At 35.8% G+C, this 18,647-nt stretch overlaps 1 protein-coding gene across 3 annotated transcripts in view; it reads right to left on the bottom strand.

Moving 5' to 3' along the window:
• The window catches only part of ROCK1 (Rho associated coiled-coil containing protein kinase 1), an 83,868-nt gene that overhangs the window by 25,179 nt on the left and 40,042 nt on the right, over window positions 1-18,647 (bottom strand). For all 3 annotated transcript variants that reach the window (XR_009207709.1, XM_040058484.1, XM_040058503.1), the window contains 16 exons: window positions 18,006-18,090; window positions 16,264-16,408; window positions 15,835-15,973; window positions 15,325-15,416; window positions 14,985-15,144; window positions 12,505-12,571; window positions 9,052-9,140; window positions 7,774-7,822; window positions 7,063-7,198; window positions 6,589-6,680; window positions 6,243-6,489; window positions 4,492-4,598; window positions 3,223-3,373; window positions 2,371-2,531; window positions 1,321-1,505; window positions 539-608 (listed from right to left, as the gene is read on the bottom strand). Coding sequence is in view for 2 of the 3 variants with exons in the window: in XM_040058484.1 (XP_039914418.1) it covers window positions 539-608; window positions 1,321-1,505; window positions 2,371-2,531; window positions 3,223-3,373; window positions 4,492-4,598; window positions 6,243-6,489; window positions 6,589-6,680; window positions 7,063-7,198; window positions 7,774-7,822; window positions 9,052-9,140; window positions 12,505-12,571; window positions 14,985-15,144; window positions 15,325-15,416; window positions 15,835-15,973; window positions 16,264-16,408; window positions 18,006-18,090 (1,975 nt within the window). In the remaining variant the exon portion in view is untranslated. The remainder of the gene's footprint in view (window positions 1-538; window positions 609-1,320; window positions 1,506-2,370; window positions 2,532-3,222; window positions 3,374-4,491; window positions 4,599-6,242; window positions 6,490-6,588; window positions 6,681-7,062; window positions 7,199-7,773; window positions 7,823-9,051; window positions 9,141-12,504; window positions 12,572-14,984; window positions 15,145-15,324; window positions 15,417-15,834; window positions 15,974-16,263; window positions 16,409-18,005; window positions 18,091-18,647) is intronic.

Raw genomic sequence — 18,647 nt, 5'->3', positions numbered from 1 at the left:
ATTGTTTCTTTTCACAGAGACAAAACAGATCAATGTGCATCTATGAAACACACATTTTGGCTACCTGGAGTACCCAGTAAGGTTCTTCAGAGATTCAGGTGAAGAGAAGGTAGCTTTTTAGACTAAGGAACACATGCAGAACGCTACTGAGCCTATGGTTCTTAAATTTATATATGGTAGATCAATAGCATGGAATATTTTCCAGTAAGTTTAGAGATTTTGAACTCTCTACAAAGTCTGAAATTATATCAGAAAAATATCACCTATCCCAGCTCAGGATAGGAACGACTCTGATGAATAATTCAGGTAAGAGTTACTTAATGTAATGTCAGTTTTGACAAAAAACAAAGCAACCTTTTAGATACACCATCTAATGTTCTCTAATATTGTGTTCCATGTTTGTATTTCAAGCAGGATTTTCTGAATAGCTGATTTATGCCAGGCTTTTACTTACATTAAAACAATTTTAGTTTCAACTATTAATTGTTAAATGATTTTATGTCAAAATGTAGCACACACAATTCCTTACAAGTCTTACCGAGAAATACTGCTCAGCTTCAAGCTGATCCTGAAGCTCACGCATCTGACCTTCATTTCCTCTGTACTGTCTTTGAAGGAATAAAAAAACGGAAAACATTTAAAAAGTCAGCTACTAACAAAAGGCAATTTCTAACCAGAACAGCATCCTACAATCATCTACCGTTTGCATACAAATTACTTCACAAAGAGCAACAGTTTGCTGTATCCTAGAATTCTGATTTCATATAGTCCTTATTCTAAAACAGTGATTGTGTCAGTATGTAATTTAGAAGCCAAGAAGTACTCTAAATGGAGAAACATTAGACCAGCTGAAAGAATAGATGACAGAAGTCTAATTATTAAAAAATGTCTTCATTTTAAGTAGGTTTAAGAAACATTAAGAAAATTAATCAGGCAATTAAAGGGAACTATTGACTCCCATGTACTAAAAGTCCCATATGATTTATTAAGTAGCATCAGAGTCAATCCATAAAGAAGTCATTCACATAAAAGAGGAATATTTACATATGTATATGTATATGTGTGTGTGTCTTAACACAGAATAGTGAGCCAAGAACTGTTCTGAATCACAGCTCATAACCAAAATATTCCAACACTGAAGGCTACATAGAAATCATAACATACAGCTACATAGGAATCATAACATGCAGCTAAAAATACTCTTTTAGTTTAGGAAAAAATGCCTATGCACTAGAGAACTTTATTCACTAGCAGGAACAGGCAAAACAGTACATGTATAATTAAGTAATTTTTTCCATTTTACTTCAGGTTTTTACTTACTTTGCAAGTTGAGCCAACTCAAATTCCAGTAACCTCTTTGCTTCCAACAAGGTATTGATTTCCTGTTTCAGCTGCTTCTCAGAACCCTTCAAGTTATCTGCTTCAAAAGCTTGTGCCTTTAATTCATTCTGTGCCATTATTCGCTTATTCGTCTCTTGTTCTAGCTTAAGTGTCAGATTCCTTACCTAAATGAGAAATATTTCCATTTAGGAGCCTTTCCTAAATAACCAATTGCATGTGGCTGAAGAGGTTTCACACATGGATCATTTTATATTAAACATCACTGACCAGATGCTACACTGTGTACCATATGTCAAAATATTCCCGAATCTATAAACAATTCAGTGCAATAATCACACAAATCTGCGGCCCTTAATACCTATGGCTATGATGCTGCAGGTTGATAATGCTTTCCCATTTTTAGTTTATTTCAAAGTTCCTGATTTAACTTATCTGAAAGACAACAACTGAAGAAACACAAATCGTCTGCAAACCTCTCTCTGGATTTCAGATCTTAAAAACCTCTCACCCTAGGAAAAAAATGCATCTTACCTACTACATAAAAACTAACTTAAATGAGTTGTGACCCCTAAGAAAGGTATCATAAACTTCATTCCCACTGTCCTGTAAAGAAAATGTAAGAATGAAGCTATTATTCTTAGTACCCAGTTTTCACACTCAATATTCTAACTGCATTTCCTTAAAAGAAAGGAAAGAATGCAAACTAGACAACACAAACGCAGACCTGTAAATCATCCACACCAATCAGGCTGCACAGTCAAATTCTAAAGCAATTTTTTTCTTTAGAAAAAGAGAAAACACACAAAAAAAGTGTTATATTGAACTGAAGTTCAAATATGCAAGACATGCTTTAGTTAAGAAACAAACAGAAATTACCTAAACCTACTTAGGCCAACAATTACCCTCAAGTCCACTGAGAGCGGTATTATGTAAGGAGCTCAGTATAAGTGAATTTAATTTTCTATTTCTCAGTTCAATTCTAATTTCTTATCTATATAGAAAATTATTAGTGATGAACCTTTTACTTACTTCATCTTCTAGTCTCTCCTTTTGCTGAAGAAGATGTTCCAGTTTCTGCTGAGATTGCTTCAGGTCGAAGTCCAACATGGAACACTGTTTCTCAGCTTGAACTATTCGATTTTCTGCTTTTTCTCTTGCTGCCCGTTCTTCCCTTATCTTTTTTTCCATTTCTAAAAAAGATTAAGGAAAGAAAAACAACAAAAATGAGTATATAGCATCTGCAAGCATGCTTTTGTAAAAACAGTCATAAATATCCTAATATTTTTGACCCTTGAAGCCGTCATTTTGAAGGCAAAGTTTCATTTCCATGAATGGATAGTAGCAAAAGAAAAAAATGCTACCACTATTGTTAACTCTACAAACCACATTTAGGTACTGATGACCTTCACAGAGAAAGTCTGACATACTGAATTACAAGATCAAGACATCTTTGATTCATGGATACACATCTATGAAAGAAACTTTCTCACTTCACTTCAGACCAGCCGAATACAACAATGGTATTTTGAATGCAGTTACACAGGAATGAATGCTCTAAGACATCTCTCTCGATAACGCACTCTTTCAATTCTGTTAAGCATCAGACAGAATTTCGAGATTCAATAGCATTTTAGAAGCCAAGGGAGGCTTTGAAGTAAGGCATGCAAAACATTAAGAAACAATACATTTTTTATGAAATAGCATGTTAGGGAAAATAATTTAAAATATGTAGTTTTCATGTTTAAAGATTTTAATATGAATTTTCTTTAGACAAGGGATCAAACACTTGAGCATTGCTGTAATGTAAGATAATGCGTATTAAAATATCATAATCAGAACACGTTTCTTCATATTTACCTGAAACTTGCAGGAAACACTTACCACACATTGCAACTGATCTTGCCTCCTCTATGGACTGGTGTTTGTCAGTTAATCGTGCTTTAGTCACCTTGTGCTCATTGACTTCCTGTTCTAACCGGTCTTGTAAGGATTTCAGCTTGTAGTTCAAATCTATCTCTAAATTATTCTTTTCCTAAAGATAAGGAAAAAGTTATCAGATTTCTGTAATACCTGAGGGAATCGCATTTTTATTCCATTTTTAAGTATTAAATTTCTGTTATCAAGAGATTATCAATGTTATTTTCCACGCTTAGTAAAGAACAGTAACAGACCAAAACTGTACTCAGTACTCTGGAAAAAAAATCATTAACTTCTTTTCATTAGTCTATAAATTTGTAATCAGTATAATCAGTAGTCACCTAAATTGGAAACATACAACTAATGAACTGACATCCTAGAGGACAGAAGAACCTGAATTATTGTTACCAGGATGTATTGGGGTTATTTCATTGCCAGGATTGTCAGGCATTAACAGTAATTCACCAAACAAGCTCTGGAGATGTGCTTTGAGAGATGAAGACTTGCCTTTGGATGGCTGCTTTACATAACATCAACTTAGAATTGCTTGCCCATTCTCTCACAGGCTGTCATACCTCTGGTTTATTTGCATAGACCACACAGCACAGCAAGTCTTTACCTGACCTCACTAGACAGAGTTAACTCTGCAGTCTGTCTGGAGAAAGGCTGCAAGACTTCCTTTTAACTTGTTTTTCCATCATATGGAGAGGATCAGAGATTTTAAGGGAATATTCTGCTACTGTTCAGAAGGAAGGACAGAAGGGCAGAAAAAAAATTCCACACTAAAGGTGATGAAAAGGCCTGCCTGGCACTGATCCAGTCAAACTGAAATCCAGTAAAGGTAAAAAAAAAAAAAAATCCGATTGTTAAAAAGTTCATAGATTTTCAGAAGCAAGTCTTTGCAGTCATACTTAGGCAGGCAGAAAAAACTTCCTTGCTGCTGGCAGTAGGATACTTGAATCAGTGATAATGAATGACAAATACAATTTTTATTCCCAATGCTACAAGTAAGAACTAGCTGAGGACTTGGGAGACCACCCTGATGAGATTGTAAATTAGCAATTTACAATAAGAAATTACTTAATTATATAAAAAATAAGTAATTACTTAATTAATAATTTAAACACGAGACTGATTTAGAGCAGTTACACTGGACTTGGAAACATCAACAATATTTGAAAATATAGTCAAAAGCTGACAAAGAGCATCAGCCTCAACATCATTTCACCATACCTTTTCCGAATGATTAAGCATATCCTGTGCTTGTTTTCTTTCTGCTTCCACTCTTTCAAGATTGTTTTTAATGTTTTTTACTTCTTCTTGTAAAGTTGTAATCCGAACTGCCACAAAAAATTAAACACCACTCCGTATTAGTTACTTTACCTAGATCAATTTGCTTTCCAACTTTTACTGATTTCTGGGCCCATAAACTATTTCAAATACTTCAAATTTTTCTGGCATGCAAAGGCCATACATTGTAGAGGAAACTGACCTTTTCAGACACTCTTTATGCATGTCAGCAGCAACACTTCACAAAAACTAATCATGCAGAAATGGTTCCCGCCTTCCACCACTGCCATTATCTAATATTCAAAATTTCTTACATTAACCCAAGTTCTGCTGTGCTATGGAACAAACACCGATAAGTGATGCTAACTTCATTAATGGGTAGCTAAGGCACATTACACAGTATGTTAGTCTCCAAGGATTTTTGGGTACTTACAAAACATATATTCACCTAAGTGTGACTCTAACCATAGGGAAGTCAGGTACTGAAATGTGCTCCCCCTGGAAGGTGTGAAACCGCCACCCCTGAAAGCATTCAGAAGATGTGCAAATGTGGCACTTAGGGATGTGGTTTAGTGGTGGATTTGGCAGTTCTGGGTTAATAGTTGGCCTCAATGATCCTCGATGTCTTTTCCAACTAAAACCATCCTATGATTTTAAGTGCTATGACATGAAAAAAGGAACTATTCCACAAACCCCACAGCATCTACCCTTGTGTGGCACAAGAGTTTATACGAAACGCTAAGCAGAATCACGTGGTTTGGAAGGGACCTCTGAAAACCATCTAGTGTCTAATCTCCCTGTCACATGCAGGGACACCTCCCACTACACCATGTTGCTCAAAGCCCCATCAAATCCAAAACACTTCCAGGGACAAGGCAACAATAGTTTCTCTGGGCAACCTGTCTCAGGGTCTCATCAGCCTTACTGTGAAAATATTTCTTCCTATAGCTAATGTAAATCTGTTCTCTTTCAATTTAAAACCATTGCCCCTTCTCCTGTCACTAGAGGCCCTGGTAAAAAGTCTCTGTTCTATAAGATCGTTTTTAGCAGGGAAAGGAGAGTCCTCATCAAAAGCCTGCACCTCATGGAAACTCAATACTGCAGACAGATGGCTCAAAATGGCACAATAAGAGTCAAGGTCCATTAGCACAGGCACGTTCAGGAACTAATGCATCTGAATAGCTTCTAGTATGAAGAATCAATACAAATAGCAGAAAGTTTCAAGTATCCTGAAAAAAGGGATTCTGTATCTTCATCCCTTATTGTGCTCTTAACCTTCTGTATAAAAGTAATGCAGAATCATCATAAAAGAAAACAAATTAAATTTAACAAAAAAACAGCCTTCCCCACAAATGAAAGAAGAGCAAGTGCAGGATACATTAACTTGGCTACTGCACAAGGCAGTAAGATAGTGTTGCATCTTCGCTAGCACTGTATCAGCACTTCATATTTTTGTACCACTGGACTCAAACTTCTAGTTAGTGCAGCCCCAGACTCACAATCAGTGTTTGACACTCTTTGATATTCTCTCTCCCTCCCAAGAGCTGATCAACATGATGAGGAAGCCACATCCAATCTTCAGAAATTGCTCAGTCACACTTTGTTTGCAGGTCGGCTTTCCCCCCGTTATCAAACTCCACTTAAGTAGGGTTACCACAACTCTTTTCAGTAAAGTATAAATTCAGAATAATTACCCTGTAGCTCTCCAATCATTTCAGATCCATGACTCTTGTCCCTTCGTTCTGACTCCAAAGCTGCTTGTAGTTGGTAATAATCTTTCTCCACCTGCAATTTTGTGCTTTCCAGAACTCTGCACCTTTCCTGCAGTTCTCTATTCAGTGATTCTACCTGACTTAATGACTTGCTCATTTCTGTGTTACCCTTTCTCAGTCTTGCAGCTGTGTCAGATTCTGTCCTCAGCAAATCATTTGCTTCTTCTAGCTGTTAAAATAAAAACAGACAAGATTCTCAAATATAAGGATTATGGAACCAGTTTTGCTATCTAAGAAATAATGAAGAAAAGGAACACAAACAACATACTTGTTTTTGTAATTGTGTTATCTTCTCATTTGAAATTTGTGAATGTTGGCTGATTTTTTTCAAGTCTTCCATCTGATCTTTTAGTGTGGACACTAAAGAGAAATTGCACCATTAATACGGCATACCAAAAAACCCCTAGGGTTTTATTCTTGTTTTTTTTTACACAAATATGTTCCAAAATATTGTTTTGCATTGATGGGTCTTCTGTTGACTTTTTGTTTCTTATATATACTTTTATGCCAAATTTTGTGCTTGCAGACTAACAACACAGCACAGTGTTGCAGAGAATTTGAAAATAAGAACAAAAAAACTGTGTTCAAATAAAAATGGATCCAAAAATCTGTGTTCATTATTTGAAAAGATCCCTTTCCAAACTTTAAAGTTGCATAATATTTAAGATACTATGGTACTAAATTATTCCCCAAAACATATCATATACTTCCTCAGTGTCAATGTTTGGACAATATTGCATACCTTCATTTTCCACATTACGTCTTTTTTCATTCTCTTGTTCAAATTTTCTTTGGTACTCGTTTATCTTATGTTGTAATAACATCTTTTCCTTCTCAATCTGAGACACTGTTGTTTCCAAGTTTTTCCTTTGATTTCCCTAAAATTCAAAGAACTGGTATTTTATACTTACATTTTAAAGAATGGTCGCTAAACTAGTATCTCTGCAACTAATTAAACAAGGAAACTGATGCACTGTTCCAAATGAATGAATTTCTGGCTTCCTTAGAAAGGTTTACAGAAGAGACAGCTTTTTTAACTTCTACATGACAAATTTATACAATAACTAGAAAAACTGTTGTCACTATGATTTTATCTAAAATAACTACTAAAATTATTATCAAGAGACAAGAGAAGGACTCAATAGAAAACGATCTGTATTTTTGTAGTAATTGACTTTGATAAACTCCAGAAAACTTGCAATGAACAAGACTTGAAGTAAAATATTTAGCAGAGTAAACAGAAATCAGCATGACTTACAGAAAGAAAAGTTTTTGAAAGAGTGTACAAATAAAAATGTCATCTCCCAATGCTATGTATCAAAACATGATCGTTAGCTCTCAAACTTGAACACCACACAATTTTTTATTCACAGAAAAAATATCTTAGAATCATGAAAGTACTATTCCTGACTCTTAACCCAATTAAGGCATCTTCAATGAGGAAAAAAATTACCTCTTCATCCAGTTCTTTCATTATCTTGTCTAGCTTTATGTTTGAAGATCTATAAAAAAACAAGATCATTTAATAGATACATTTTACATACTGTTTTTCTAGTGAAATGATTTGTGACAATTACTAAAGCGAATATTTTTATTTTGATGAATGTTATTTTGTAATGAACATTTAAAGCTGAAGAAGACAATCATTGCAAATAATTTGTAAAATATACCCCCAAGTATTTATCAGTTTTGTTGCAGAATGAAATATGTGAAACTTTAGGTGCCATATCTTATCTTTTAATCTGCAAAAAACAGTGTATGTACAAGACAGGTTATCCTTAAGATTAAAATATGCTGGTAAGCTGCTAAATCTTTCTCTAGTTGTGACCTCGAAATATCTGAAATAGTTCATTAATTCCACAGCAGACAGCTCTTTGCTACAGATAAAGGTATATGAATAATATTATTTGAAAGTACACCCTGCTTGTGGACAGCAATCGGAACGTGCCAACAGTGAGCTTGTGTTTAAGTAAGCAACAGTGTCACACAGCCTAAATTCCTACCGGAGCATTTCGGTGACCAGTTTACACCTAAGGAGCTTGTACAACTACACAAGTCTAAATCCTTCCTGTATCACACACCTAGTGCTGCCTCCTTGGATTAAATATCCGTCAGGAAAAGGCTTCAGAAGGAGAAGCTAACAGAAGGGGAATTTAGTTTGGGTGACTCTGAGTAAAAATGTCTGATTATCAGAAAAGACGAATCTCAACTTCATATGTTCTCCTAAGTGCGACTGCAGGAAAAATGCCAATTCTCACATAGCTGCTACTTCAGCATGGTAGAAAGAGAATTTTAGAAAGCAAATAATTGTTCTCATATGTCAGCCATAGCAAAAAAAAAAAAAAAAGATGGTTTTCCAACAAGTACCCCGCATTTAGAAAACAGCTAATTAATTTTAATAATCAAATATATGCCACATACATGGAATCTCACATTTCCAAAAAAATCAGCACGGTGACTGTGTACCCCAGTCCAATAAAACATCTGAATACAGAGATATCACTTAAACATTCAGAAAGAACATGTGCTACATGGTCGTCAGTGAGAAAAAATTTTTTCTTCGTACCATACTCAAGAAAATTTTAGAATTACTTAAACCTGTGCCTGGAACTCCCTTGAAGAACTACAGCACCATTCTTAGTGTTATCCTGGTAATTCCTAAAGCAGTAACACAGAACTGAAGTGTTAGATATATTTAAATTATGTAAACAATTGAAGTTCGAAGTCTCACCTGCACTTTTGCTCCATTTCATCTTTCAACTGCATTTCATTATGTAGCTGTTCTTCTAACTCATAGATCATCTTCTGCATATTTTCCAGCTTTAAGTATATATTTGTACATGAAAGAACATGCATTAAATTTAGAAATGTTAAAAAAGTGTTTAATAATATTCAGGTCTGTTTACATTGTGCCACAACTTACTTTCTTCTACTAAAATAAGACATTTTACCTTACTAAAAAACTATGCATGTCCCTTCCTCCCCCCACAATTTAGTTATTAGAATAAGACAGTTTTTTTCATTTGCATGCACATGAAATTTTAGGGTACCTTCAAAATTCACAGAGCTAAGCTAAATCAAATCCTCCTTGTTTTATGTATCTTCAGTATCTGACTAAAGATATTACTGCAAAGATATGAGAATGCACTTTAGATAGTCTCAAAGCTTCTTTTAGCATGAACCACCACAAGTATTTAGCAATGTATCTTCAAACTCCTAACAAGTTCAAGAAGCAGAACCAGGCCAGTCAGTTACTGGCAATGAGGGGCAAGTGCTCTCACCATCTTTTTAGTCAGAGACTATTTTTACAGCCAGAACTGTATCCAGGTTTGAAAGATAGTAACAAACTTCAGATGTTAAAATGGCACATTACTGCAGAGCATGTACTGTTTGCCAGCAGGATAAACTCAGAAAATCATTTTTTTTTTCATGCAGTCTCAAAATATCTGCGTTCTACTGAATAGCTAGGCACAATAATCCTATTCCAATATAAAATCCTCAGTTAACATGATGGTGTCAGCTTTGAAGGAGCCAATCAAGTCAACCTCGTGTAGATTCATTAACATGAAATTGTAAGGATTTCAGCCTATTTAATTCTTACATGTTTCCCTCAACGCTCTTGGAACTGCAGAGAGAAGCACTAGATTCCTAATCTAGAGACTCTCTTCAAAGCAACATATTCAAGCGGTTCTGATGTTTTCCTTTCTTGTCTCCTGTTTTAACTCCAAAATCTCAAAAATCTTCCAAAAATTAGACATTTCAGCACTTAACAGAGGAGGTCTGGAAAACAAATTACTGGTGTGACATAGAACATAACACTACGTGGATCAGACAATACATGTAGTTAAAAATAAGGGATGGCTTCTAAATCTAAACTTTGAGGGAAAAGGAAGGACCAGTAAACAACACATGATCTCCTTGGTATGAGCCACTGAGAAATAAAGCAAGACTATTTAAAGGCTCTCACTCTAACAACAAAGAACCACAGCAAACACCCCAAAACAGAGGGTAACAAAGGTTCAGTGTGATAGCTCTCCCATTTCTTTTTACTCATGTTATAGCTCTTCCAGACAGGGTACACAGAGGAACTAAACGCTAAACGGGACAGATGAGAAACAGGTCTAAAAAGACATCTGGCAACCGCGGCATTTCTGCACTGACTCCTACTAGCTTGGACTGCTATCGCATCCTCTTGCATCGCTCTGTCTCTGCATGTTCTCACATCAGGCCGTACCCCAGGGGACCCAGCGGAGCTTGCTGAGCAGTCTAATTATATCAGTAGAGACAACAGGCTTCCGGACAAAGCTGTGCACAATCTGCTGTCAACAGACTGAAGAATACCTCAAGAAAATCCTGAGTTACAACTAACTCAGTATAAAAGCACCCCTTTAAGTTTTAGTTTGCTCTCGGTTTCCATTTTGAGTAGGAAGCAGGGGAGGAAAGGACTACAGAAAAGCCTGTCTGCAATAGAGAAGTAAAGAAAAATCCCTCTGGAAGTGTCAGTATTTTTTTTCCTTTTTCTTACTCACTACAGCATAGTGAGCCTGGTTCTGTACCCTGAGCAATGAAGAAAACCTAAGATCCAGTGCAAAAGAACCTTTTTCTTTTTCTTAAAATCTGAACTGTTTACAGGTGGTTATGGTACCACTAAACCAACGTAAGAAATCAGATCTTCAAAGAGGTTTGATATTCAGTAAAAAGACATTGAATTCTGTTTTTGCACAACATCATGGCCTAATTCTGTTAAGTTTTACACACTTGCAAAACTATTAATTTCTTGGAAATTTGTGGCACTCATGTCTCTGCCCAAAGACTTTCGAAAGGCAGATGTCAAAATGCAGCGAGACCAGGTAACACCTTGTGTTATATTTCCAGAACTAATTAATTCGCTAACCATGTGTCAACATTACCGTTTTCATTGCAGCATGTAATGAAAGAAAAACACCTGATAAAGAACCGTGGGGGGAAAATACCTTGTAGTAAAGACTTAACATTGATTTAAACATTCCTATATCACTCAAATTCTTCCAGACCTTCACGTCCCAAAAGTGCTAAAATCACAAGATATTCAAATATGTCTGACAATATGGACAGGATTATTGAGGATTCTTTAACTACATACTGAGTACTCAAAGTCCATTCAGTAACTCTCTTTGAAGTAAATCAAAAGCCAGCACAGCATTTAAAGTACTTTCAAATACTGGAAGTCTGGCTTTGTTTTTAAATTTTACTGTATCAACAGTCAAATGCTTATAAGGAAAAAAGAAGTATATCAAATACATCAATATACATAAAACTATTCAATTCAGTTGCCCAATAAAGGACTTAATCAGTTCCCCTGTCCTGTACAAATTTTCTCTGGGTAGTGCCATGTGTCATTAACCCTTTTTATTGCTAGTTTAAGGGAAAAGGGAACACAGATCAATATCTTTTCTACTCTCAACAGAAAACAAAACAAAATACTAACAAAGTAAATCACAGTCAAAGCCAAGATTTCTTTTACAGTTAATTATCAATTTTTGACAATGTTTTCTTCTGGAAAAAAAATGTAATTTGTAAAATATCAAATCATTCTCAGGGAATAGCCTGATTTGTATCAGAACTTACACAGGATCCAAGCACTCAACCAAGTCTCAAACACCTTAGCGTATCTTCCTGGAAACCTAACTGCCGAGGTGCTTGGAAATAAGTAACTGAAGGAATTCCTGAGCATTTCTTGCTAGGTAAACTGCTCTAAAAATGCAGATCATCAGTGCCCCAACTCCCAAGAGCTTGTGGGAAAAACTTATGAAGGAGCAGAATGCCCAAACTTGGTACATTGTCTTCCACCTCCCAGTGACTTCACTGGAAGTCCAGACTCCATGGTGGCCACAAAGCTACCCATGATCAATAAGGTACTCTAAAAACACTGCACAAGCACTTTGATATTTCTAAAGATATGAATCCTTTTCCACAAAAACTTCTGGTTATTTTATTCAATTCAGGAAAACCAACATTTATTAAGAAGTGAAATTCTGCTTTTCCAATAACTTTATTAGGGAGGCCATGCTAAAGAGCTAAAAATCATGTGCTGATTTTTCATATCCCAAATACTAAGATAATTTCCGACATTTCTAGCTCAAACAGTTTATGCCTACATATGCAGTAGACTTTTTATTAGGATACAATAAAGATGAAGACCTACCACACTTTTGTCCACACTGGAGCCTGTTCTGTTATCATTGGAATTTTCTGCAGGGACACCTAAATACCTGCAAAAATATTTTTGAAGTTATATTTGCCTTGCTTAAAGGCAAGATTATGAAAAAAAGATTAAGATAGTACAGACATCCTAAAATATAACTCCCGGATTTATTACTCCAAATGTGGATAATCTAATAGTAATATAATCAGATTTAAGCACATTTAATTGAAAAATTCAATTTCTTGTAAAGGTTAAAGTAGAAAGCTACAATAGAAGGCCTCCAGAAAAAAGGATTTCTGCCAAATACTAAAACAACCACTCTTCTTTTTTTAATAACCATTAAAAAAAAATCTTTGCTTTCCTTAGTTACAACACTCTCATTGGCTTCCATCCCATAAATATTTATTCAGGCACTTATGCAGCAAGTAGCAGTAATGAAGCAAAGTCTGCAGAGATTGTGTAACTTTCAACAAAGTTACTAAGAGTTCCACACACAAGAAGTTTGCCCTGAAGCCAGTGTTCCAATATTACGTAAATGTTTTCTAAAAATACCATAAATTTCTAGTTGCAAAGATTCTGGAGAGTCAGGTAAATAAATACAAATTATTGTTTTTTAATTCCTTTGGTATTGGATGTGGTATTTTTGGCCTGATAACTGATCTAAAGAGACATAAAGCTATTAAGTGCAACAGATTATGTAAGAAATAATTCTCCAACACATGAACTGAGAAAGATGGACACATCCTTTTTGTTTCACATGGATATTTTCAGATACCAAAAAGCTCTCCAAAATATCAAGGAGGGTGAAATCAAAGGCATCTCCAAACCATGGTCAAATTAAACATCAAAGCTGGCTTTCAGACAATCAAATAACAAAGTGGAAACGAAACGGTTTCCTATGGAAACAAACTTGTTGTTTGGAGTACAAGAAGCCACAATATTTTACACACTATGCTTGTGGAGCAGTAAGGGTGGGATACTTAGACAGGAACAGCATCAGCTCCATCAAATCGAGAAGAGAACTCAAAAGCCAGATAGGGCTACAAAGCGTTCTCAGCTGGTATTTCAAAATCTGTGTTAAAATGTCCAAATACAGATTTATTTTTCTTTTAATGCTTGAACTATTTTCAGTACAAAAAGAAAACGAAGAGTTAGGATTACAGACTTAGCAAGCATGAATAGTAATTTCAGATTTTTCATGACAATCACATCAGCAGAGTATTACAAGACAAAAATCAATTCTAGGCCAGCATCATAGTTCTAGTAAAGCCTACAAAGTTATGAGAGTAGCAGAGAGCAGCAGAACTCTTCAATGACAGCAAGAACACAGCCACTTAGTTCTCTAAATTCCTGATACTGTCCCCCAAAAAGGAACACAGGGAAGGAAGAACCTCTGTTATAAACAAGTTCTTAATATGCTGCTTCTTGACAATACATTCCAATATATTCCTGCAAGGCAAAAATTAAAACTTTTCAAAGTTACAGACTAAAGTGAGAATAATAGGTGAAACTCTTGAACTGCTGAACTCACCCAAAGTGCGTGGAAAGCCTGCAAGTCCTTCTACACCTTACCATAGCAAAAAGTAACAACAAATCCATCTCTTTGCAGAGATGGAAAGAATTTTACCACAGGCTTGGAAAATCATTTCCTCTTCTATGCAAGGACGAAAACCAGATTTATTTCCTTAAAGATTTTCCTATCCAGAAATGCTATTAAAACTAAGTCTCTATCTGACAGTTCTACTAGAAGTTTTAGCCCATTTTAAGCCTGACTGACACCACAATTAAAATCAGCTTTCCAAGTATTAAAAAGTTCCTGAGATTTTTGAATGTAGATACAGGTATCTATAGGGCCTACAGCAATAATGACTGCTGGAAGCATGAATTAATACAGCTTTAACTGATGTAATTTAGAAATCTTTTAAGCAATAGTGAAAGCCGTAAAGCATCACAATGTCACTCTGTTGGTGGATGTGTACTTAAAAAAAAGAAAAATTATGAAGCAGAAAGCAGGTAAGTAGGAAATATTTCTAGTAAGCCAAGACTTAACTTACCACACACTAAAACACTGATGTAAAGTACGGAAATTTCAGCTCAGGGACAGCAATATGCAGTAAAGCAAAAGGACTTTCAGACCCTGATTCATGACTCTACACACAATTCCATGCTCTGCAGGCAGCTCTGCCTGGTAGTGGCAACAATGGATTTTTCTTGCTTAGCTTCTACAGCATCACTGTAAACTCTTCTCGACGCAGAATAGGACACTCACCAACACAATGTGATATTTTAAGGTAATGATGCCTAGCAGTACTGATTATCATAGTTGAAGTATTAAAGAGTGTAATTTTTAGTATTCTGAATGAGTAGTAAGTATTAATTAATTGATTATCTGAATAGACTTAAACCTAAATATTGGCTGGTAAGAGTCAGAAACAGTGCCAACAAAGAACACATCATTAATTTGCTTTCTGCATACGCACCGACGGTTGCTGTAGTACGTAAATCCTACAAAAGGAAGCTGGTTGCCCACAAATGCTTTCGGTATGGGAAATGTTTCTTCCTCTCCTTTGTCTTCTTCCAGATCATCGAAATTACTAGTGTCAATGTCACTACTTAAGTCAGGCACAACCGGTGCTACAGCTAGAAGAAATGCAAAATAGTATATAATAATCAGTATATTACTCAAGTCACTAATAAAATTTTGCTTGGTACAGAGTAAATGAAACTTTAAACTCCTTTAAACAAAATACACCAGTACTCTTGCTAACATGATACATAGGTAAGCCAGACCAACATTTCTGAGAAAAGCACTATACTTACTGTCTCTAAGTGTTTCCCAAGCCCACTGATCATTTTTGAAGAAAAGGTGCCGTTTAATTTCTTCTACACCATTTCGTCCTAGCCTCACTTCCCTGTTAAAGAGTGTTTTGGTTAAAGACGTGAGATTCCATAAACTATTCTGAAAGGAAAGACTCATTTTAAAGCAAAATCTAACAACAAAGACAATAAAATACCTCACAAGCTACAGTAAAATGCAGACATGACTCAAAAGTTTTCATAAGATCTCTAAATGAGCACAGCAGCTACATTTCAGAACACAGCCTGATTTTTTAACTTTTGTCTATAAGAAGCTCTGCTGCTTCTGTTTCCACCATCGTGGACAGCTCAGGCAATTGCCAAGTTGTTACATGGCACTCGTGCCCAGGCCCTAAGAATTGCACTTCTGAGCAGTTTAAAAATGCATACAAAACAAACACTTTTTTTTTCAGCATGACAAGAAATGCTCTTAATGAAGGCTTATTTACATTATGAATAAAATACAAACCTTACCTATCAGTTAAAAAGGCACAAATGAGGTTTTTTGCCTCTTTAGAAATGTCACTGTCATCAGGGAAAGTAAGCGAGTTCTTATGGTTCATAATCTTACTGTAGGTTCCAACCAAAGAATCTGCATAAAAAGGTGTATCGCCTGAAAAAGCAAAACCACAAACATTCAAAAGCAGATCAAAATTATTGTATTGTACTGATTTGCAGTATTAGAATTACATATACAACAATGTATGCAACCAAGTGAACAAGAGGCAAGCACAAAAATGTGAGAACCCTGCTAGAATTTTTCCAAAATATGTTCTGTAAATGCCAGGAACTGTACACCACAGGTCATGCCAGAAGAGAAATAATGTTAAAAAAAAAAAGAGTGGTTTTAACATGGCAGTCTAGTTAAGCAGTGCAGTTAATTCTGATGATCCTACTACTCACCTACAAGCATCTCATACAAGAAGACTCCAACTGACCACCAGTCACATTCCCTCCCATAGTAACCATCCCCTCCCTGGGACTTCAATACTTCAGGAGAGATGTAGTCTGGTGTTCCCACAGCCGTGTCACATCGTACCATTCCTTCCTACAAAGGAAAGGAAAACAGCCAGGCCCAAATATAAGATCCAAAATTGCCAGTAAGTTCTATGAGCTTATGCAACCTAAGCAACATCAACAGATCCACATCAAATTTTGTCAACAAACATTCTTTTCAAAATGTCTGAAGTCTAAGCTGCTAAAGCCAGAACAAAGCACTAGATCTGTCAAACACAATGGAAGTAATTTTAAAACCCTCAGTCAGTATCCAAGAAGAAATCAGGACTGCATCAAGGCCCTGCACACACCACACAGCCACTCATGCCAGTATAAATGTGTCATTTGCTGACAGGATGTACTGTAAACAGTGAAAGCTCCTCTGTTAGCATAAATGTGTCAACATAAGGGATTTTGATAACAGGAACAGCCGAACTGCAAGTTTTTGACTCTGACCCAATATACTGAATGCTAGGAAAACTAAAGGTAGATAAGGCTTTGAAAATCTATGTAGAGAGACTTCAAAACAGGTGAGAAGAACATTTGATGTTCCTCACACTCCTGGGAAAGGGCTGGCAGAACTGAGATCAGTCACACTGAAGATGTCATCCAGAATGCTGAAGGTATAACCCCACACCCTTTTCCACTGCCATTCAGGCACTTCTGAAATAATCCTATGCCATTCCTAGAAATGAATCAAAATGGATCAAAAACACATAACTAAGCAAACAAAATAAATATTAATCTAGCGCTGCATATGCAGCAAATCCTAAATTAAGCTCCTATGCTGAGCAGTTTTTCTTCTAGATAGTAACCTTTCTCTTTCAAAAGACTAAAGGAACCAAGACTAGGCTCAAGACTACTACGATTTTTACACATAACCTGCACTTGGTTTTCATTGCTGCCTTTTATTAAGCAGCTAAGTACAGTAATTTATTTAAATCTCCTGGAATATGATGAGAACATATTGCACATACTACACCAACTCTAGTAAGTACCATGTATTTCAGATTTCCACAATGTGTTTTCCTCAAATATATGCACAGGCTGACACAAACCAGTCGGTTTTGTTTAGGGAACAACAGTGCTACACAGTACATGAATACTGTTGCAAAACATTTAATGACCTCAGAATACATTTTTAAAAAGTAAATAATTCTATGATACCTGTTTCCTTCAGATTCGTCCTCAAGCTATGTCAGCAATGGCTAATAAGTACAACTAGTTTTCAGCAACTGGCATGCCAGCTTTGATTCTTTAATTTCTGGCACATTATGTAAAAATCATCTCATATCTTTGCACTAACTTTTCATACCAAAAGAGTTAAAGAAATAACCCTGAGCATCTAGAGACAATCAAAGGCCTGACTTCAGAGAGTTTCTCTAGAAAACAGTACTTGTACCATTTCTGCACTTTACATTGTCACTGACTAAGATGCATGCATCACAGAATCATAGAATGATTTGGGTTGGAAGAGACCTTAAAGATCACCTAGTTCCTTTCACTAGGCCATGAAGAACAGTAAAGGAACAGCGGAGAACTTTACACTCTTCTCATCGACCTTAAAACTTTCCAGTATCTTTTCTTTTCAGTTCTAAGTATGTTTTCCTTTCACAAACAGAAACATATAATTACAAACGTATGTTTACCTTGTTCATCTTCATACAAGTACCAAAATCTGCTAATTTTAAATGACCAGCTTTATCTAGCAGCATATTATCAGGCTTCACATCTCTGAAAGAAGAAAAATATGTATTTTAAAATGCAAAAATTCCATTTAATCGATTTAACTTATGAAAACAATGGAAGTCAACTGCTTTTTAGATGCAACACTGCAGGGAAAAAACAGCAACATTAAAGCACCACTATTGCCTCAATTCTCTTCTGCTTTCTCTTAAGTATCGCAACCAACACAGACTGCTGAACTACAACATTTTTAAAAAGCAGGACACATGTGAGGATATAGCTTTAAATTACCAAATTTAATAGATCTGGACACTAATCTTGAACCTCAAGCTCCTAAAAAACACTCACTGGTTATGTCAAACAGGCACTGAAAGCATAGCTCCTTTTCTGTACCACTTCTATTTCAAGGGAACAACTGGATGTCATTTTCAAACTTCTACTATTGTGAACAAATATTTTCCCGTGATTCAAGAGGAATATTAACTTCTACCACCCTCCATCAAGTACTTTCACATTAGCAGTTTTCATAAAGTAACTGGTAAAGTGTTGTGAACAGAGACAGTGCTGATCCTGGTATCAAACCTCTGGGGAACCACTGGTAGCTG

Source organism: Hirundo rustica, chromosome 1 (genome assembly GCF_015227805.2).
Source record: "Hirundo rustica isolate bHirRus1 chromosome 1, bHirRus1.pri.v3, whole genome shotgun sequence".
NCBI classification, from domain to species: domain Eukaryota; kingdom Metazoa; phylum Chordata; class Aves; order Passeriformes; family Hirundinidae; genus Hirundo; species Hirundo rustica.
Note: the sequence above shows the minus strand (reverse complement) of the source record. Positions and strands in the feature narration are given on the sequence as shown.